Raw genomic sequence first — 22,392 nt, 5'->3', positions numbered from 1 at the left:
CAGCCACAGTTTGTTTTGATCTGCATAGTAAAATGCCTTTTCATAGTCAATGAAACACCGATAGACATTCCTCTGGTACTCTCTGCTTTCAGCCAATGTTGTCATTTCCTTTTTATTTAGATGCATAATAGAACCCATCAGTGAACCATATCAGTCTTAAGATTTTCTTTAAATAATATTCTTAAGTTACAGATTAAATTTGTTTAATGAGCCACAGAAACTTAGTCTCTATCTCTTCTTATATATATTTTATTTTTTGTATTTCTAGGAATCCATCCACTTGCCTAATTTTTAAAATTAATATGTGTAAAATTCTTTATAAAACCCTTTTATTATTTTTCAAGTACTTTCAGTGATGTCTTAATTTCAATAAGACATGGTTATTTGTGCCTTACTCCACCACCCCCTACCTGTTCCCTTTCATTTTTATATCTCCTGTGAAAGTGTGACAGTTTATATGTCTTTCAAAAAAGCTGACTTAGATTTTTTAATTCTTTCTATATATGTCTTATAGATCACTAATTTCTTCATCAGAGATGTGTCTTATCCCCATACTGTTTCAGTCTATAGGCAAAACATATCAACAGATCATTCAGAAGGCTGGGCTTTATGAGGAGGAATATGGCATCAAAATTGAGGGGAGACTCATCAACAACCTACATTATTCAAATGACACAACATTGCTTCCCAAAAAAGAGTGTGACCTGGAACATTTGCTACAGAAGATCAAGGATTGCAGTCTTCAATATGGATTGAAGTTCAATATCAAGAAGAAAAAGGATTCTCACCATGGGTCCAGTTGGCAGTGCCATGATAGATGGAGAAGAGATTAAGATTTTCAACAATTTCAGCTTGCTTCGTTCCACAGTCAACACTTTGCACCAGCAGTCAAGAAATTAAAAGATGAATTGAGTTTGGGAAGTCTGCTTTCAGAGTGCTAAAGAGCAACAGTGTCAGTGTGGAGACAGAGGTGCACCTGATCCAGGCCATGGTTTTCTCAACTACTTTCCAAGCATCAGAGACCCGGATAATGACTAAGAATGACAGAAGAATCGATGCCTTTGAGTTGTAGTGCTAGAGAAAACTGTTGAAAATTCCATGGACTTATAAGAGAATAAACAAGTTTGTCTTGGAGTTGGTGAAATTGAGTTCCTCTTTAGAGGCAAGGATTTTGAAGCTCTGCTTTACATATTTTGGGTATGTGGCCAGGAGAGGCCAGTCCTTGCATAAGGACATCATGCATGGGAAGGGTAGAGGGCCAGCATAGGAAAAGAAGACTCTGAATGAGATGGATTGACACAGTGACTGGAATAATGGGAATAGGTGTGTTGGAGACAATGAGATTGGCCCACGATGTGGATAAGTTCACTATGAGTTGTAGGGGACTGGATGGCACTTAACAACAGCAACACTTTTGGATTTAATTTATTATTCTTTTTTCCAAATTAATGAGAATGCTGTTTCGACCATTGATTATCAGCCTTACATTTTTCTGTTGTGGTTGGGTTATTGTGTGCCATCGGGTTGGGACTGAATCATAGCTACCCTAACTAGGCCACCATAGCTCTGTTTTGTTCTACTGTATGTATTTAAGGGAGTTCTGGTGGCCTCACAGAAAGAAGCTGTGCTGCAGTCCCAAAACCATGCAGTTCAAATCCATCAGCTACTCCTTGGGGAAAAGACAATCTCCTCCTGTGCAAATAAATTGCCTCTGAAACAAACCAGAGAATCAGGTATGGATCAGTTTTGACTCTGGTACACAGTAACAATGGCAACAACATATGTATTTAAAGCAAAATTGGAGGAAGACCCATCAACAATCTGTGTTATGCAGATAATACAACCTTGCTTGCTGAAACTGAGGACAACTTGAAATTTTTGCTGTAGAAGGCCAAGGACTGTAATTTTGAATATGTGCATTGAAGCTCCACATCAAGAAAACAAAGGAATCTGGGCCAATTGGTCATACTGTGATAGATGGAGAAGAGATTGAGGCTGTTAACAATTTCAGCATGTTTGGTTCCACAGTCAGCACTTTGCACCAGCAGTCAAGAAATCAAAATATGAACTGCATTAGGAAAATCTGCTGTCAGGGATCTCTCCAGAGTTCTTAAATAGCAGTGATGTCAGTGTAGAAACCAAGGTGCGTCTAACCTAGTCCATGATCTTTTCATGTACTTACTGTGCATTAGAGAGCTGGACAGTGACTAAGGATAACAGAAGAAGAATTGATGTCTTTGAGTTGTGGTGCTGGAGAAGAGTATTGAACATTCAGCATGTATTGCCAAGAGAACAAAGAGTTCTCTCTTAGAGAGGGTGAAACCAAGTTGCTCCTTAGAGACAAGCATTTTGAAGCTCCATCTCACATAGTTTGGACTTGTGGCCAGGTGCGACCAGTCCTTAGAGAAGGACTTCGTGCTTGGAAGGGTGAAGGGACAGCGCAGGAGAGGAAGACCTCAGATGAGATGGATTGACAACAGTAACTGGGGCAATGAGGGTAGGTGTGGCAAAGGGTCATTGAGTTGCAGGTGATTTGATGGCACATAACAACAACAACAATGCCTATTTATCAACATTTTTCTTTCACAAGTAGCATTTTTATCATGCAGTTTAATATATTTCTAAGTTTACTGTGATTTTCACTTTGAACCATGATTTATTTAGAAATACATCTCTCAGTGTCAAGAAAAGAAAAATTCTCACCATTGGACTAATAGATGGATAAAAGATTGAAACTCTCAACAACTTCATCTTACTTGGATCCACAGTCAGTACACTTGCTCAGTAGTCAGGAGATCAAGAAGGATATTGCACTGGGAAAAGTATACAGACAAGGGCCTCTCCAAATTCTTGAGGAGCAGTAATGTTAATTGAGGAGTAAGGTGTGCCTGATTCATACCATTGTCTTTTCAGACTTGCTATGCTACTGAGAGTTGGACAATGAATAAGGATGACAGAAGAGTTTTAACTGTGGTGTTGGGGAAGAATGCTGAATATCCTATGAACTGCTGGAAGAACAAGTATATATACATCGGAGAATGTGCAGCCAGAGTGCTCCTTGGAGGCAAGAATGGCAGACTTCGTCTCACATACTTTGGTCATGTTGCTGGAGAGGCTTTTCCTTGAACAAGGACATCATACCTAGAAAGATGGAGAGACAACGAAGGAGAGAGGAGAGCCCTCAACCAGGTTGAATTGACAACAGTGACGGCAGCAATGGATTCAAGTATGTCAGAGATTGTGAGGCTGGCACAGGGTAAGAAAGGGTTCACTTCTTTTGTTCATAGGGTTGCTATGAGTTATACTAAACTCAATGGCATGTAACCAATATAAGATAAGCAGTAACATTAATGAGATATACATTATTTAGGTAACTAGTCAAAATCAAAGGGGCAGCGTCTGAGGACAAAGTTTAGAAGGCAGGAAAGGATAAGAAGGAAGGCAGAAACAAGAAACACATGGTTTAGAACTGAGATGCGTGATACTTCATGAGAGGGATTGCAGTCACTGACACCAAACAAAATTAATACAATCTGTTGAATGAAAAACCCATTTGCTCTGTAAACCTTCACCCAAATGAAAATTTAAATAATAAATAAGTCTTTTAAAAAGTAATTACATCAACTGACAACTGAAGAAAAAGAGATTAAAGCAATTATGAAGAATTCTAATTAGCATCCATCTCACTAAGCAAAAGCAGGGAACCTTTAAAAATTATCTAAATACCTTCTGGAGAAATTTTTTTAAAGTACAAAATACAAGGATGTGGAGAAAATCCTAAAACTGCAGTCAAAGATAAAGAAGTACATCATAAACCCTACAAAAGAATTGTATCAAACATGCCAGCTGGAACATGAAGTGTTAGAAGATATTGTGAAAATATAAAATGATTCAAGGATAACTTTAACCTAATTTCTGTGCCTAACCAACTTTTATTTTTTCAAGAAGTAGTGCATGTTGTCACACAAAGGTCTGTTTTGGCTTTTTAAAAAAATTACCTGTGAATTCTCACTGGGAGGAAAAAATCTCCACAGACTTCTTCAAGCAAAAATGTTACAAAAAATGTCTCTGAAGAAGGAAGTTAATGTGGCATTCTGAAAAAAAGAAATGAGAAACTTTTCATCACAGCTTAAGTGTTATTAATTTAATTGTAAACCTGTTATAAATGAAGGAATAATACTTTGAAAGAAGAATAGAAAATTATTAATAAAATAAAGGACATTTAAATACTAAATTAAGTAGTGGAAGCCATGACAGCATCATCTTGTGAACACAAAGCTATGAGACTGGAAGAGAAAAAGTATTTATCATCTTGTTACTTGTGAAGTTTTTGTCATCTAATCTTGTTCCTTTTTACTTCTTTTTCTGCTTCTTTGGATTTTTTTTGGTCAACATTTTTTTATTATTATATAAAGTTCAACACTGAATTTTAGCAGAAATGCAATATGTCTGCTACAGATTAGAAAATGGATGCTCTGAGAGGTTAAGGGATTTTTTTAAGTATCTGTTTTATCTCTTTTGTTGTCATATTAGGAGCTATCTTAGTTATCTAGTGTTGCTATAACAGAAATAAGCAGATATTTACTCTCTTGTACTTTAAGAGTCTAGAAGTCTGAATTCAGAGTGTCAACTCTAGGAAAAGCTTTCTCTCAGTTCAGGGGGGGGAAAAAACCCACAAAGCTTTGTCTTCTTTTAGCATTTGTAGACCTGGCAATCCTTGGAGGTCATCATGTTCTTGGCTTCACTTTTCCTGGATCTTACAAGCTCACCACATATTGAATCTGGCTAAAACCGTGTCTAAAAGGCTCACTTCACTCCTGATTCCTTTTTCTTAGTCATACTGAGGTCTCATCCTCTGCTGTTGCTCTCTCTTCTTTTATCTCTTGTAAAACAAAAGGAATTACAGGCTATAGAACAAGGAAACTTCCCTTACTTGGGATCAGGGATATGACAGGATTAAGGAATTATATCACACCCTTAAAAAGTACAAATACGAAATACAAAGCTATGTTCCAATAGAACATGCAAACAAAATCTTGTTGAAGATTGTCCAAAAATGACTGGAACATTGCATCAATAGAGAACTGCTTGAAATACAAGCTAGGTTTAGAAGAGTCTGTGGCATTTAGAACATCATAACCAATGTCAGCTAGATTTTGACTGAAAGCAGAGAGTACTAGAAGAGTGTTTATCTGTGTTTTGTTGACTTTATTTGACTGTGTGGATCAAATTGGTGCTAACCTGGAGAAGAACGAGAATCCCAGAACATTTGATTGTGCCCATGTGAAACCCATACTTAGACCAGGAAGCAGTCGTCAGAACAGAGCAAGGAAACACTACATGATTCAAAATTATTTTTTTTAGAAAAAGAAGTGTGTCAGGGATATATCCTTGCTCCCTACCTTTCAATCTTTATTCAGAAGAGATCTTTCCAGAGTCTAGACTCATGTGGCATCAGAATTGAAGGAAGACTCTTGAACAACCTGCATTATGCAGATGACACCACGGTGCTTGAAACTGAAGAGGACTTGAAGTATTTACTGCGGAAGGTCCGAACTGCAGTCTCCAGTATTGATTTCATGTCAACATCAAGAAAACAAAGATTCTTATCACTGGGTCAATTGGCTTCACCATGATAGATGGAGAAAAGACGGAGATTGTTAACAATTTCATCTTGCTCAGTTCCACCAATCAACATTCTGCACCAGCAGTCAGGAAATCAAAAGATGAGTCGTATTGGGAAAATCTACTCTCAAGGACCTCTCTAGAGTGCTGAAGAGCTATGATGTCAATTTAGAGAACTAATGTGTGTCTGATCCTAGCCATGGTCTCCTCAATTACATGCTCTACATCAGAGAACTGTGCAGTAACCAAAGATGACAGAAGGATCTATGCCTCTGAATTGTGGTGCTGCAGAAGAGTATTGAATATGCTACCATGAACTGCCAAGAGAACAAACAGATCTGTCTCTCTTGGAGAGGGTAAAACCAGGAGGCAAGAATTTTCAAACTCCACTTCACATTCTTTATGCATGTTACCAGGAGGGACCAGTCCTTGGAGAAGGAAATCATGGTTGGAAGGGTAGAGGGTCAGTGCAGGAGAGGAAGACCCTGGATGAGACATAGTGACTGTCACAATGGGGACAGGTATGTCAGAGACAGTAGAATTGGTTCAAGATACAGCAGGATTTGAAGCTATTGTTCATAGGGTTGCTGTGAGTTGTAGTGGACTCAGTGACACATAACAGCAACAACCTCACAGCCTAATCCTTTTATAACAGATTGGTTTATCTGCTCATAGGGTATCATAACCAAACTAGCAGACCATATCACTATATCCAAAGCACTGGCAAGTCATCTTCCATTCAAATAAACACATTTTTTAAGGGAACACACTAAATCCAGAACAGAAGCTTTGGTGGCACAGTGACTAAAAATCCTGACTACTGACCAAAAAGTCAGCAGTTGGAACACATCACCTACTCCAAGGAAGAATGGTGTGACGTGTGCTTCAGCTAAGAATGACAGCCTGGGAAATGTCTGGCGATTCTACTCTGTCCTGCAGAGTTACTTTGAATTGGAATAGACTTAATAGAAGTGGATTTGATTTGTTTTCCTAGGCTTCTTAGGGATAATTCTTTGTTGTCTTATTTTACTTATTCTTTTGGTGAAGTGAATTTTTAGTGTAGATCTTTAAACTATATGGTCTGACTTTAAGAAATAGTTCTACTTTATATATAGGATGTTAGTTACAAACTAATGTGTGCCTGACACAAGCTGTGGTCTTTTCCGTTTTGCTTCCTGTGCATCTGCAAATTGGACAGTGAATATGAAAGGCCAAAGAACATTTAATTCCATTGCATTGTGGTGTTAATGAAGAGTATTGAAGATACTTTGAACTACTAACAAACAAATCTGTCTTAGAGGAATTGCAACCAGGGTGCTCCTTAGAGGAGAGGGTTGTGAAACTTCATCTCACATAGATTTCATGATGAGAAAGGCAGAGGGTCAGAGAGAGGAAACCTTCAATAAGATGGCTTAACACAGTGACAGTGACAGTGACAATGGGCCAAGCATATTAGAGGCTAAGAATGAGACAGGATAGGGCAAAGCTCATATCTCTTGTTCATAGGGTTGCTGTGAGTCTCGGTCAATAGCAATAACAGCTATATATAGTATAGAATTTCATGGAGTTCACCAGAAAACCCAAAAAAGGGGAATTTTTTTAGTGACTGTGCAAAACCACATAAGCACGAAACTATGTTTAACATAGACCACAGGTAAACAAGTCATAGACAGTTACAGATTGGCAGGTTGAGACTTCGAACACCTTTGCTATAAAATTTTAATATATCTTGTCAACAGTACGGAACTTGGCCACAGAGGAGCACATTTATATGGCTTTTTCTTTCCTCTTGTACTTTCTTGAGGGCACTCAATTGCCAGTGACACTTATATATCGTTGATTATTGTCAAGCTGTAAAAGGAACAAAATACTCTACCACCCTTTTATAGCGAGTGAACTTTTAGCAGAATTCAAGGGATAAAAAATGTCATTCATCATCTAATCTAAGCTTTTCTGTGTAAGGCTGAGATATTTAGGATGGCAGGATTGACATTTTGGACCAAGTAATCAATTCTTGGTTATGGGAGGCTGCCTTGCACCTGGCCAGCATTCCAGGCCTCTCCCCACCTGGTGTGAGTACTGCTTCCTTCCAGTCAAAAGATGCCTCTAATAACCTATTGCTTTTAAGCTTGTTCTGGCTCATAGTGAGCCTGTGTGTTACAGCTCTCCAGATCTTTTTCGCACAGCACTGGTGGGTGGGTTCAAACCTCCAGCCTGTAGGTGAGTCGTCAAACACAAGTAGTTCCACCTAGGAATGCTGTACCTTTGCATGAACCTTATGAATCCTTGTAGAAGCAAAGTTCTTTCTAGTGGAGATTCACTGTGTGCCTTAGTTACCTAGTGCTGTTATAACAGATGCCACAAGTGGATGATTTTAAAATCAATTTATTCTCTTACAATTTAGGAAACTTTGTTATTATGTACTCTCCAGTCAGAACTGACTCATAGCTGTCTTTCTAGCAGTAAACCACACAGAAGGAGATCACCCATCTTTCTCCCACTGAGCAGCTGGGTGGCTTCTGACCTCCTACCTTTGGATTGACAACACAACTCCTTACCGCTAAGCCATCAGGGCTCTCTTCTAGGACACTGTTGTTGTTTGCCATCAAGTCGGAACCAACCTGTAGCTGACCCCATAGCAGGTTTTTAGAGGCAGTAAATCATAGGAGAGGGAATTGCCCTTCCTTCTCCCACAGAACATCAGGTGGATTTGAATCCTGTACTTTTGTGATGGTAGCTCAACTTTTGACCACTAAGGTGCAGAGCTAGAAATCTAAATTCAAAATGTTGGCTCTAGAGGGTGATGTTCTCTCTGTGTCAGTGCTGGAGAAAGGCCCTTGTTTCCTTCAGTGTCTGGCCACCTGACCTGGCATTCCTTGGAGATTACTATATGTTTTGTTTTTCCCCTGTGTCTGTGAGTTTCTAAGAACAGAGACCTGAGTCCAAAGAATATGCTCTGTTCACCTATCTTCTGTCTTGGTGATACCAAGCTCCAACTAACCCCATCTCTTTCTTGTTTTTATCTCTTAAGAGATCCAAGATTTTACAGGCTACATCCCAGGGAAACTCCACACATAGAATTAGGGTTGTGATGGGATTAAGGACATTGCTTCCTACCCTTAATCACTTTACAACTGCTTGGTTTATAAGATTACAGGGGATCATTCATTATGTAAGTTCTACATGACATCATTATATAGATGTATTTTGAGGGGGACACAAATAAATTTGTTATGGATTACATTTTGTCCAGTTAAAAAAGATAAATTGAAGTTCTAACCTCTGAAACCTCAGAATGTGACCTTACTTGGAAACAAGGTGGTTGCTGATGTAATTAGTTTGTGTGATGTCATCCTGGGTAGGATGTGGCCCAATCACCTTAACCTGCAATCTTCATATGAAGAGAACACACAAACACAAACAGAAATAACACAGAATAACAGAAAAAAGAAGATCCTGTGAGAAAAGAGGCAGAGATTAGAGTTACGAGGGCACAAACCAAGAAATGCCTGGGGGCTCCAGAAGCTAGCAGAAGCTAGGAAAGATTCCATGCCTGCAGCCTCTGGGAGAGCATGTTCCTGCTAACACCCAGATTTAGGACTTGTAGCTTCAGATCTGTGAGAGAATAAATTTGTTTCTTTATAGCCACTCAATTTACAGTTACTTCTAGCAGTCCTCAGAAATGAATACAGTGGTTGAAGGTAGTCTTTGCAAATATTATAGGGATTATGACCCAAATTTCATGTCAAATGAAAAGAAAGGAGAGTTACGTCAGGTGCCCATGAACCCTCGTCCCATATCCCAGGAAGCCCATCTCTCCTCAGAGGACCTTGTCAGTATTCACCACTGCAGCTTCAAGTCTTACTGTACCCCCTGAAAAAATGACGCTCAACAGCCACAAACACAGGAGATATTAACCGAATGATTTGAGGATGTTGTTAGGTGCTATCAAGTCCCCTACATGAATGAATGAATTAAAAAATATAGTGATTATTTAGCATGGTTACTCTGGGGAAAGGCATGACATACACAGATATTAAGTGTATGTGTGTGTGTATATATATTTATATGTGTGTAATATCTATTTATATAGAGATCTGTATGTAAATTATGTATGTGTTGTTGTTGTGTGCCACTGAGTCAGAACCAACCCTCTAGTGGGTTTTCAGAGGCAGTAAATCAAGGGGAGGAGATTACCTGTCATTCTCCCACAGAGCAGCTGGTGGATTTGAACCACATGCCTTTGGGAGTGCAGCACAGCTTCTTACCACTTATGCCACCAGAGTCACCTAATTTATATGTAATTGTGAAAGAATATTTATATATACTTTGTGTATACACATACACATGTAAGAACACTTAGAGATTTCTTTTTAAAGCACTTGAAAAACAAACCAAACATTCACTCTTTGATCTACATATGAAAAAAAACCACAAAATAATTGGCATAAAAAAGTGAGCCCCCACTCATGGCAACCCGTGTGTCTCAGAGTAGAACTTGTATTTCATAGATTTTTTAATGACTGGTTTCAGAAGTGTATTTTCCACGTATTTCTTTAAAAGGCATTTATGAGTGGTCTCATGCAAGAGTTGGCTCTTCAGACATTATAGCCAATGTTAGAAGATCTTGGCTGAAAGCAGAGAATACCAGAGGAATGTCTATCTGTGTTTCATTGACTATACAAAGGCATTTGATTGTGTGGATCACAACAAACTGTGGCTGACTCTGAGAAGAATGGGAACCCCAGAACACTTGAATGTGCTTATACGAAAACTATACTTGGACCAGGAGGCAGTCATCAGAACAGAACAAGGAAACACTGCATGGTTCAAAATCAGAAAGGTGTACACCTGGGATGCATCTTATCTCCATACTTTTTCAATCTATATGCAGAAAGGATCATCTGGGAGGCTGAGCTTTATGAGGAGGAATGTGACATCAAGATTTGAGGAAGATTTATCAACAACCTGCATTATGCAGATGACACAACCTTGTTTTCTAAAACTGAGGAAGACCTGAGGCATTTGCAAGACTGAATGAAACCTTCACTATGGATTGAAGCTCAACATCAAGAAAATAGAGATTTTCACCACTGGGCCAATTGGCAGCATCACGATAGATGGCGAAGAGATTTAATTTGTTAACAGCTTCATCTTGCTTGCCTCCACAATCGACACTCTTGGCACCTGAAGCCAGGAAATCAAAAGACGAATTGAACTGGAAAAATCTGCTGTCAGGGACTTCTCCAAAGTACTGAAGATCAGTGATGTCAGTCTAGAGATTAAGGTGCATCTGATCTAGGCCATGGTCTTTGCAGTTACTTACTATACATCAGAGAGCTACAGTGACTAAGGATGATGGAAGAATTGATGCCTTTGAGTTGTGGTGCTGGAGAAGGATAGTGAATATAGCATGGACTGTGAAGAGAACAAGCAGGTTTGTCCTGGAGAGGGTGAAATCAGGCTGCCCCTTGGAGGCAAGGATTTTGAAGCTTTGTCTGACATAGTTTGGGTATATTGCAAGGAGGGACCAGTTTTTGGAGAGGGGCATCATGCTTGGAAGGGTAGAGGGTCAGGGCAAGAGAGGAAGACCCTGACTGAGAAAGATTTGCCCAGTGACTGGGGGCGTGGGGGTAGGTGTGTCAGAGACAATGAGGTTGGCTCAAGATAGAGCAGAGTTCAGAGCTGTTGTACATAGGATCGCTGTGCGTCGCAGGCGACTCGACTACACATAAGAACATCATGGATGAACTGAAACTTTCAGCTTTTCCTTTATTAGCTAAACACATTAACCACTAGCACCACTCAGATGAGAAAGGGAGATTTTTAAAAAATTGTCAGCCTGAAATCATCTGTATTTGAATTGTATGTACCTATAATGTAGAAAACTATAAATATCTTTTAAAACACTTGAAAAATGAACCTAACATTTCTTCTTTGATAATCTTTCATTAGTTTACTTTTGTTCTTTTAAAGCCCTGGTTCACATTCTGAATTTATCAATAAGTCCAAGAGTTTATTATTTTCCTTTTAACTTACGGTTGGACACATAATATTTGTAAATGGAGTTTGTGTTGAGGCGAAAAACGAAATACTTAGCAGGAAAGTAACCTGAAAACCACTTTGAATTAAATGCATTAACCTTAGAGGACAGGGTGTAGACTCACTATATTTTTCAGTTCCAACCCCCACATAACATCTGTACACTCAGAGCCATCAGGAAATAGAGGCTGAAAGAATGAATGGTTCACAACCTTCATAGGTATGGTTTAGAGTACTTTTCCATTTCCTTTGTCAAACCAAGTTTTCTGGATAGGAAAAAGGGAGAAAAGAAGAAAGCTGGATGTGATGGGAAACCTTTTGAGAAAAGAATGTGACAGCTGGGGTCTTTCTGTTTAAGGAAGGTCTGGGAGCACTGGAATGGTCCAGGGACTAAGGAAGGACAAAGTTGAATCTTGGGGACAGCTGCTGCCCTTCTGCTCCCTGCTTCCTGCCTGAAAGCTTTTGAGGATCAGATGTTCTGTCTTCAATAAAGACAGGCTCTCCTCTGCAAGAGAAAACTCGCATCCCCAGACTATCCAGGGCCTGCCCATGGGACACTCCCTTCCGGTAAAATACTACTCCCACTCCACACTCTCACATAAAGAGGGTGATGCCGTCACCCAGGCCTCCTGAGGTCAGGGGTCCAGGATCTAGGAGAGCCGGGCGTGCATTGTGAGGTGATTTATACGTGGTGGTGGATGTATGACGATGCAGAGCAATCCATCTACCTTAGCGACCAAATAGATTTCCTTTGCCTCATCCTCCTGTGGAAGCAGTAAAGGCTGGGAGGTTGGGCAAGGTGACCTTCCAGAGCCGAATCTGTGCTTGTAAAAATAGACGCATCCATAGAGACTTGAGAAGGGGTGGGGAAGCTGTGGATGTTAAGGGTAAAAACCTGACTCCCTGGAGCATTGTCAGTGTGAAACTGTATTAATTAGGCACAGGCACCCAGCTCGATAACCTCAGGTATCTCTCAGAATTGGAAACTAAATGAATTGGCTTCTTTCCCTCCTCCTCCTTTCTGCTTACATTCTCCCTGGGCTAAACAGAAATAAGAGAATGCGTCTTCTGACCTATTTGAATGACTGTAAAGAGCCCGAGGATGTCTTCCTTGCAGAGGGAAATCGGGGCTCCTTAGAGACACACCAAGGGAAGGAAAGGGCTGTCGCAAACTGGGAACCATAAGGATGAGGAGCATGGGCCATCTGTCTGGGTGCACTCAGGTCTGTTCTCCTCTCCCAGTGAGATTCATCATGTTGGGGCTCTGATCATGCCTGGGAGCGACCAGGTTAGTAGGCTGGTGTTATCAGACCTGTGGGGAAACAGGAGAACATGGTTCCTGCTCCCAGGCTTAGTCAGGGCTTTCTGCAGAGCTCCCTGGAGGACAAGGTGTCTATAGGTCTAAAAGAGCCAGGTTCTAGTTTGTACAGGTGGTGGTGTGTGGCCAGCTGGTGCCCAAGACTCTGAAGGTGCGGAGAGTTTTGTAAAATGCTCTGTGTGTGTGTGATCAGGGGAGGTATACAGGTATACAACTACATGCAGAGGTATTAGGGGAAATATAGACAATGAAGGGCACTTTTAAGGGTCACATTAATTGAGATATAAAATTAATTGAAGCCTCTAGGATTTTTTTCCCTCTGAGAGCTCTGGTGGTCTAGTGGTAAGAAGCTGTACTACAATCCCAAAGGCACACAATTTGAGGCCACCAGCTCCTCCACCAGAGCAGTCTCCTCCTGTGCAATTTACTGTATCTGAAAACCCTATGGACGTTCACTTATGGGTCCTTTCTGACTTGCCAGCACACGACAACAACAACAGGATTTACTCAGGCAAATAAATTGCACACAAGGAGATTTCTCTGGTCAAAAGAAACAAGAAGGCTTGACTTGAGCTAGTTATTAATGCATAGGGAGGCAGTCTAGACTAGGAAATCAACCATTGGTTCATCTTTGGCACAACTGGTTGAATCATGCTCTCCTCCTTTGCAGAGATCACCTGATAGCAGGCAGCCAGGTGAGTTGGCGAGCCCACAGTCATTTGCACAAGTCCTCAGGTAGTGTCCAGGGGATTTAAGTGATAAGAGCACCTTGACTGCTCAGCTAATGTAGGGTTTTAAAGTTTTCTTATAAGAAACAATGATACTACTTTGGGTAAAATGAAATTCGTTTCACAAGGTAAACTTTGAACAAGTTTAATAGATTTCTTATCACAAAGGGGGCTTTCTACAGTTTATGGTTCCTGTGTCTTCATGGTATCACCTGTATTTGTATTTATCTGATCTTGAGTGCATTTCACAGTGGTCAGTGACATTGTGAATCCACCTACACCATCTGAGGAAGCTTGAAACCTGGTCTTCAGTTTCTTTCTTACAAGAGACGTTTAGGGGACTGAGTTGTTGATAAGTGTCATCAAGTCCTCTTTAACTGATAGTGACCCTGTGTCCAATAGATTGAAACCTGGCCCAATTTCATGCCACACAGTTTGGTTGGCAGAGGGAGGAGGGGAATGAATTAGGAAGGATTCAGTGGGAACCTGAAAAGACAGGGTGATAATAGGCATAGATCAGTGGTGATTCTAAATCAGTGTATGGGAATGATCATATGGAACACAATGTGAATGAAGGAATGTGAAGCACAATGAACATATATTAAACACAGAACAAAGATTCTCACCACTGGGCCAACTGGCAGCACCATTATAAACGGAGAAGAATTTGAGGTTAACAATTACAGCTTGTCAGCACCAAAATCTACCCTCTTGTCACCAGCAGCTAGGAAATCAAAAGATGAATTGCACTGGGAAAATATGTTATCAGCGACCTCTCCAGAGTATTGAGAAATAATGATGTTAGACCAGAGACTAAGGTGCATCTGATCCAGGCCGTAAGTCTTTGCAATTACTTGCTATGCATCAGAGAGCTGGAAAATTACTAAGGATGATGGAAGAAGAATCATTGTCTTTGAGTTGTGGTGCTGGGGATGAGTCTTAACCATACCATGGACCACCAAGGAAACAAATAGGTCTGTCCTGGAGAGAGTGAAACCAAGTTTCTTCTTAGAGGCTAGGATTTTGAAGCTCCATCTCACATACTTTGGATTCTTGGGGGGAAAAAAAACATCATGCTTGGAAAGATGGAGGGACAGCACAGGGGAAGACGCCAGGTAGGATGGATTGACACAGTAACTGCGGTGTTGGAGGTAGGTGTGTTGGAGTCAGTGAGACTGGCTCAGGATAGGGCAGGCTTCAAGGCTATTTTACATAATGTTGCTATGAGTCACAAGCAACTCAGCTGCACATAACAACAACATATGAATTTTGTATGCAAACCAAAATAATATTTTTTAAATTGCCAAGCCTTTCCTTTATAGAACTGTAGGGTGAGTTCAAACTACTAACTTCAGGTTAGCAACCAATTGTACATTGCTTGCACCACCTAACCTCCTTGTGTAGGGAAATCTGTATGGGCCTTTGTGACCCACTATTTTAACTTGGCACCACACATGGCTGTCAGTCTGCTGGCTGAAAGTATGGAAGTACATGCTGGGTAGCACTTTGTGTGACTTTGTTCCTGGATGTTGGTTGTGTGCAGTGAGATAAATGGAGCTCTGTGGAGGACTTTGTGAGGGCTTTGCATGTGGGGGAACTCTGTATTGGGGTAGTGAGCTGAGCAAAATGCACCCATGTGAGGTTGTGTATGGCCGGATGCAGTGCATAAATCGTGGCAGTGGTCCAGTACAGCCCCAACAGCTTTGCCATCTGTCATGAGTTGAGTTGGATCCACCCTAAAGATATGTCAGCTTGCCTGAGTCATGATTGTAAGTTGTTTTGCAGTTACATAATGATGTAATAATCTGTCATGATGTTATCAGCCAACCAATTTTAGGATGGAATGCAGTGTTCTTGCTCATATCACAGCCCTGATTGTGGAGAAAAGAAAAGAGGAGAGCAGAGAGGGAACTTCAGTGCTACCAAGAAAGAGGATCCAAGAGCAGAGTATGTCCAGGCAACGAATGATACCAGGACACATGGAGATCTCCAAAGACTGCCAAACCCACAGACACTGAAAGGAAACAAGAGCTTTATTTGTAAACTGTGGGCTAACAAGGAGAAAAACTTTCCTCTAAAGTTGGCACTCTGAATTTGTAGTCTCCTACAGTGTGATAAAATAAATTTCTATTTGTTAAAAGTCTACTTGTATTATTTCTGTTATAGCAACTCTAAATATCTTAAGACACCATCTAAATATGGATTGTGTGTTCTTTAGGGTTTGGAGTTCCCAAAATATAGGGATGTGTTCTGTGTGACCACCATGAAGGGAGAGGCACCTGGGACTCATGTCATGGGCAAAGGGTCAGTGTGGTCTCGTCCATTGGCTGATCTTTGTGCACATCAGAATGAGGCACTGTCTGACGTTTCATTTGTGTTTTGTCAACAGGACAATGTGGATCTTGGAGAGTTGATGTTTTCCCTGTGCTATCTTCCAACTGCTGGCAGGCTGACCATCACCATTATAAAAGCAAGGAATTTAAAGGCAATGGATATAACAGGAGCATCAGGTAAGATACTTTTAAGTTCTTCTTCCTTTATTCTAAACTTGATGAAGTTTCTAGTAGAGTAGTAAAGCACTGGGACTCTGGAACCAATCTCCTGGGTATTAATTTGTCATGTTACTGTGGGTTCAGTGCCCTTGTTTGCTATCCACACTCAAGCTAAAGAATTAAGGCAGATGAAAGAGACTGGAGGAGGGAATGGCTACCAAGGTTACACGGGGTACGTCAACTTCAGTGTTCTTTGGGAGAGCTGAATTTAATAAACAGTGTGGAGGCCCTTTAGAAGGTCTCATGTTGGTCTTATAACAATCTTGGTGTAGGACAAGGCCTAGTTAGAGTGATAATGTTGAGAGTATGGGCTGAAGCTTTTGTTAGAGCACAAGGCTGAGAAGAATGGCGAAGAGGAAGAGATGAAAGTAAAGAAGATAGATTTCTTAGAAGAGATTCTCCTTAAAGGGACAGGCCCACCCTTCTCAGAAAGAAAGTAAAGGGGGGGTGTGTGCTACTGAGGTGAGGGTTATTTATGGCTTCCTTGTCTGTGTGCCATGGGGCTGGAGTCTGGGCCAATGAGACGTCATCATGAAGAGTTCCAAGCTTGGCAGATGGTTCTTGTTTTAGTCCACTGCCTTTGGCATCACTCATGTGTCCAAAGAACGAACTCCATGCATGTCAGTATCTTTTCCCTGGTTCTGATGGTGTATGAATTTCTGCCTCCCCTCTCTTGTTGGTTCTAATCCTAATAGTCACATTACTTGAACCTGTGGGACTTTGGAGGACTCACTTAACCTCTCTTAGGATAATAGTAGTATGCGACTCATGGATTGTTGTAAAAGCAGCAAAACCTTAATAAACATTGTCTGGTAAAACTAAATGTTATATAATGTTAGCTACCATTATAATCATTAGTCTCTACTAGATTCCTTCACCATAGTTGTGCATTACACTTGCAGTTTTATATATGCTAATACAGCTTCCCTAATTGTATCTTCCCTCAAATATGTATTACTGAAAACTGAAGACAATCCTCTCTCCTTATAAAAGGCTTATGTCATTTTTCAGATGTGTGTACATTTTTAATTCTAAGCCCTAGCAAAATCTTCTCCCCCCTCCAATAAATGCCCTCAACTGCATATCCATCTATCCAAGCCAGCCCTGCAGGGATTCTCATATATGGTCACAGCCCACCCAGTATACTGGCTTGCAGTTACTGAAATCAAAGCATATCAAGTGCTGTGTGTTCTGCTTCCTCCACTCCAGTGTTTTATAAAGCAGGGAAAAGATGGGGCCTCTCTATCCCTCTGCATTCCTCCTGGACAGAACATTGACCAAATCCATGGTACAGGAATCAAAGCAAGACATGCTTATGCAGGTGAATAGAAAGGAAGTCAGTGAGATCAGGAGAACCCTGCCTGGATTAGAGGCCAGCCTTGTCACCACCTTCATTGGCACCTTGTGACAATCCCTCTGTCCCTTTCCCTGATGTGTTCATCTACTTCCTCTTTTGCAACCTGACTGCTGTTAACATCAGTGACCTGAGACTACTGTAATTTACCTCCAGATATCCTCCTTACTCTAGGAATTCACCATCCCCTTTGCTAAAGTCCTGATCTGTAGGAACAGAGTCCTTGGTGTGGCTCAGAATTAGGGTCCTGCAGCTTGTGTGCCCATACCAGGACAGTGCCTAGCTATTTTACTGTTACTGCAGCCAAGCAGTTCTTGAATTTTAGCTGAAGTGTTTTCTGATCCAGCAACAGATGTTTTCACACTGTTTTATAATTTCACACTTTTTGAAGAGCCACTGTTCTGTACTTTTTTCTTGAATGAATTCTTTGTTTTAATTCTAGTCACTGCTCAGGCATCTTATTAATTAAAACCCTCCAATTCCTATCTACAGGCAGGTAAAAGAATTTTGCAGATCATGTGGTTGTTGTCAGTTCTGATTCATAAAAGCCCTACATGACAAAAGAGAGCTATCCTATTGGGTTTCCTAGAGTTTAGTCTTTGGGAAAACAGACTGTCACATCTTTCTCCCACAGAGAGGCTGTTAGTCTCAAACCACTGACCTTTTGGTTAGCAGCTAGGCTCTTAAGCACTGTGCCACCAGGACTTCTCTTTTTTTATCAAACCCCAGGAAGACTCATAATGACACAGCTGTCATACTAAATATATGTTTATTCTCACAGTACGCCTGCTTCTCATGTTCTGTTCAGATCCCTACGTGAAAGTCTCACTGATGTGTGATGGCAGACGGCTGAAGAAGAGGAAAACATCGACCAAGAGAAATACACTGAATCCTGTTTACAATGAAGCCATAGTCTTTGACGTCCCTCCCGAGAACATTGACCAAATCCACTTGTCCATCGCAGTCATGGACTATGACCGGTGAGATTCCTTCAGCTCTTTCACAGTATTCATTAGCTGTGTCCGGGGTCCCCAGCGAGGAAGGGAGAGATGTTCAGTCCATAGTTCCGTAACTGATGTTCTAGGCTGCAGGGAATGAGACATATGAGCAATACACTGAAAAAAAAAAAGTTTAAGCCACTCTTTTCCAGACCATACTGAAGAGTCAGACTACCCACATACCTCGCTGCTCTTTCATGCCTCTCCTTCTTTCAATTTCCTCCTCCACCACTCCTAACACCACTTCTTCCCTTTTCATTGTCAGCACGCCTCTGAGAATCCCAGCTTGGGAAACTGGCCCTTCACATCTTACCTTCTCTTAGACAATCCTGACTGCCCTTCCTGGAAATATTCCACTCAGAACAGCAGAATGATTGTTTTAACCAGACCCTCAACATTTTTAAATTCATAACTTCAATCTTTCTCCCCACCCATTTTCTCCCTAAGTGTTTAATAAAGATCATTTCCATCCACTTAAGTCTGAAAGCAAACACAGAAATGTTCTCTTGAAAATGTTAACATCAGTGCGGATGACAGGGTACATTAAAATGTATAAGATGCTCGACTTTTTTAATTAATACACCACAGAAGAGATATTTATAGCCTGCATTGTAGCCAATTGTGTATTTAAAGGACAGATTTTAAAACAGTATTTTAATATGCAACGGAAGTACCAACAGGGAATTATACATGTTAAACCAGTCATTAGACTGAAATGCAAAGTCTCTTTTTAATTGGATACCTCCCACGTGGTCTGGGCACAAAAATAAAAAATGATTCTGACTTCTAATAAAATCTTACAAAAACTAATTTTAGCTACAAAAAAATGTGCCTGTCTATCTCTAAAACATTGTCAATAAAGCAGCTTCAGTGCCCCAGCACTCTTTTCAGCAGATGTGTAGGTAAACATGACTGCCTACTAACACAAGGGTTAACTCAGCTGCCCATGGGTATGTCAACCTATGCTGGCCAGTAGACGTTTTCCTGGCTCTTGTGGATGGCACACTCCACCATTAGTGTAAAGACACAGGAGGAAATATTGCCCACTAACTCTGGAAGGCTACATCAGCATTTTTCAAGCTATTGCCAAGTTTCCTACATCGACAGATCTGATTATGTGAGCTCTGCTTCTATTTAATTCTCAGTAAACTCATGAGTCTGGCCTGGAAAAATCTATAGCAGACTCAATGGGGCTCCCACATGTAACTGATTTTTAATGAGGATACAGTGAAGTACCTTTCAGACTATCTCTCCACACACAAATAATACTCATATATACAGGAAGGAAAAATAAAGAATTAAAACAAGTCTGTGAGTTTGGATTCAGAGAGTTAAAGGACAGGCTATTTCATGCTTACGGAGCTCTGGTAGCCTAGTGGCAAGAAGCTGCACTGCAATCTTGAAGGCATGCAGTTCAAGGCCATTCGCTGCTCTGTGGGAGAAGGATGGACAGTCTCCTCCCAAGTGATTAACTGCTTCTGAAAACCCACCAGGGGGTCAGCTATGTGTCTGTTCTGACTCTGAGGTACACAACAACAGCATATCATGCTAGTTACACAAAAGATTTTTAACAAAAATTGACAGTGATATAAAATTGACTGGAGAAAGGGATCTACTAATGTAAAGTTTTAGAAATGTTGAAAAAAAAAAAATACTAGCCCTAAGGAGAAATGTTTTTCTTTCTAGAGTTGAGAAATAGTATCGGGTTAAAGAAAATAAAGTGGAATTTAGAAGGAAGGAGGGAAAAATTGAGCATCTATTATTGCAAGAACCTCCTTTCAGATGGCTCCATTTGCATGACCTGGAGGGCTGGAAGTCAACCTGGTTCCACAAACAGACCATAGAGAACCTTAGCATGCAGCAGGGAGTCCTTTGAAAAGGAAGTTCTTGGGAACGATGTTGTAATACTAGAGATGTGTGAGGGTGAGAGTCTGTTCTTCCACATAGGCTTCTAAGTACAACATTGGACCCCAAGTCTTATTGACTTGGTTATACTTAGCCTATAGTTAAGGAATTAAGAGAACCACACCTCTTGAATTCATGCATCAGTTTGAGTAGGTGTTACTCTTACATACCAGAATTTTAAGAAAAACCTATGGTGGGCCATTTTCACAGTGTAGGTCACAATGAGATCATCGGCGTATGTCAAGTAGGCAACGAAGCTGAGAGGCTGGGCAGAGATCACTGGAGTGAAATGCTGTCATATCCTCGGAAGCCCATCGCACACTGGCATTCCTTGGTGGAGGTAAGATCCTAAGCCTCCCTCCCTCCTCCCCGCATGCTCCACTTGAACAAGAGTCTTTGGTTTGCTGGTGAAATCTGAGAACCATCAAGAACATAAGTTGTTCAGGATCTAGACTCAGAGAAAGCTTTCCCTGGCTGCATTTCCTAGGGTCCTGGGGACTTACATTCAAGCTGAGGTTCAGTCTTATACAAAGTACCAGTCTGGTAGGTTTTGAGCATTGATGTGAAGGACCAATCCTCCTTTCTTTTCTTGCCTTTTTAGAGTGTGTGCTAAGAGCCTCTACTTTCATGTTAATAATTCAAGATTGACATTGTGAGTTCATTTGCAAATTCTGAGTGAATGCTGAGAATCTAATAGTGACTTCTACCTGATGTTGGAAAGAACTTTGGACTGAGAGAGAAGAGACGTGGATTCTAGGACTGGCTCGGGCATTAATCTGTGATCCTAAATCAAAATTATTTGGATCAGGTTCAACTATGAGTGACTAAAATAAACCCCAAACAAATCATATAGCAACAACAAATGAACTGGTATCCTGTTTCTCTCTTACATAAGAAAGTCCAGGGAGAGGCACTCAAGGGAATTATAATCACTCCATGGTCAACAAGGACCTTGGTTGTTTCTGTCTTTCCACTTTATTGTCCCAGAATATCTTTCTTCCTTAAGTTCACTTCCTAGTGCAATACGGCAGCTGAGCTGCAGCCGTGACATGCATTGTAAAGCTAAGAAAAGGGGAAAAGAGAAACATTTTTAAGGAAGATTTCTCATGCAACCCTGCTACTTACTTGTCACTGCACCAAATTTAGTCACATAGCCATGTTTAGTTGCAACAAAGGATGGAAAAGGTACTCTGTTGGATGGCAGTAAACTCAACTGAAAACCAGAGTTCTGTTACTGAGGAACAAGTGGAGAGCGGGCACCCAAGGGCGGCTGGCCGTCTTTCCACAGCTGACAGCCTCGCTCATTCACTCTCACTTCCCTGTCCACTTACTTCTTAATCATTTTTGCCCATTTCTTCCTCTATCATTGATTCTCTCACTTTTCTTATTTAGTAACTCATTTTTATAAAAATAAATTGTGGGACTAAGTAATATTCTTTGAAGGTCAGATGCCATAGTATACACATAGAAAATGCAGATGTGAGTAAGAAACCCTTTCCTTATGGTGCTTATTACTATGAGAGGGGTGATGTGTAAAATAATTGTTAGAGCTCAGTCACAAGTATATCACATGTATGAAGAGCTAGAGGAGCACAAAGGAGGCTGTGCCTAGAGGAGATTGTCCAGGTAGCATTTCTCCCTCTCCTCTCAGCAAATGAAAAGAATTGAGCTCCTGGGATGGGAACTCAAGAATACAAGCAGCAGCTGTATGTGAAGGAAGCCTGAATTCCAAGCAGCGATCCCTCTGTGTGGGTTCTGACATTGATCTCTAGGCATATCTGATGGACATAAACATGCAGAGAAACTAGAGAGTGAGAGAGGGACCAGGCCCAGACCCGAGAATGGAAGGACAGTCCTCCTCTCCTGGAGA

The 22,392-nt window shown here is 40.8% G+C and overlaps 1 protein-coding gene across 1 annotated transcript in view; it reads left to right on the top strand.

Moving 5' to 3' along the window:
• The window catches only part of SYT9 (synaptotagmin IX), a 275,950-nt gene that overhangs the window by 174,124 nt on the left and 79,434 nt on the right, over positions 1 to 22,392 (top strand). Inside the window, exons 4-6 of the mRNA XM_006885446.1 lie at positions 16,103 to 16,223; positions 18,428 to 18,599; positions 20,733 to 20,862. Coding sequence (XP_006885508.1) covers positions 16,103 to 16,223; positions 18,428 to 18,599; positions 20,733 to 20,862 — 423 coding nt within the window. The remainder of the gene's footprint in view (positions 1 to 16,102; positions 16,224 to 18,427; positions 18,600 to 20,732; positions 20,863 to 22,392) is intronic.

Source organism: Elephantulus edwardii, unplaced genomic scaffold (assembly GCF_000299155.1).
Source record: "Elephantulus edwardii isolate Elephantulus edwardi_28Jun2011 unplaced genomic scaffold, EleEdw1.0 scaffold00044, whole genome shotgun sequence".
NCBI lineage: Eukaryota > Metazoa > Chordata > Mammalia > Macroscelidea > Macroscelididae > Elephantulus > Elephantulus edwardii.
The sequence above is the reverse complement of the archived record's forward strand: the minus strand, read 5'-3'. Positions and strand labels throughout refer to the sequence as shown.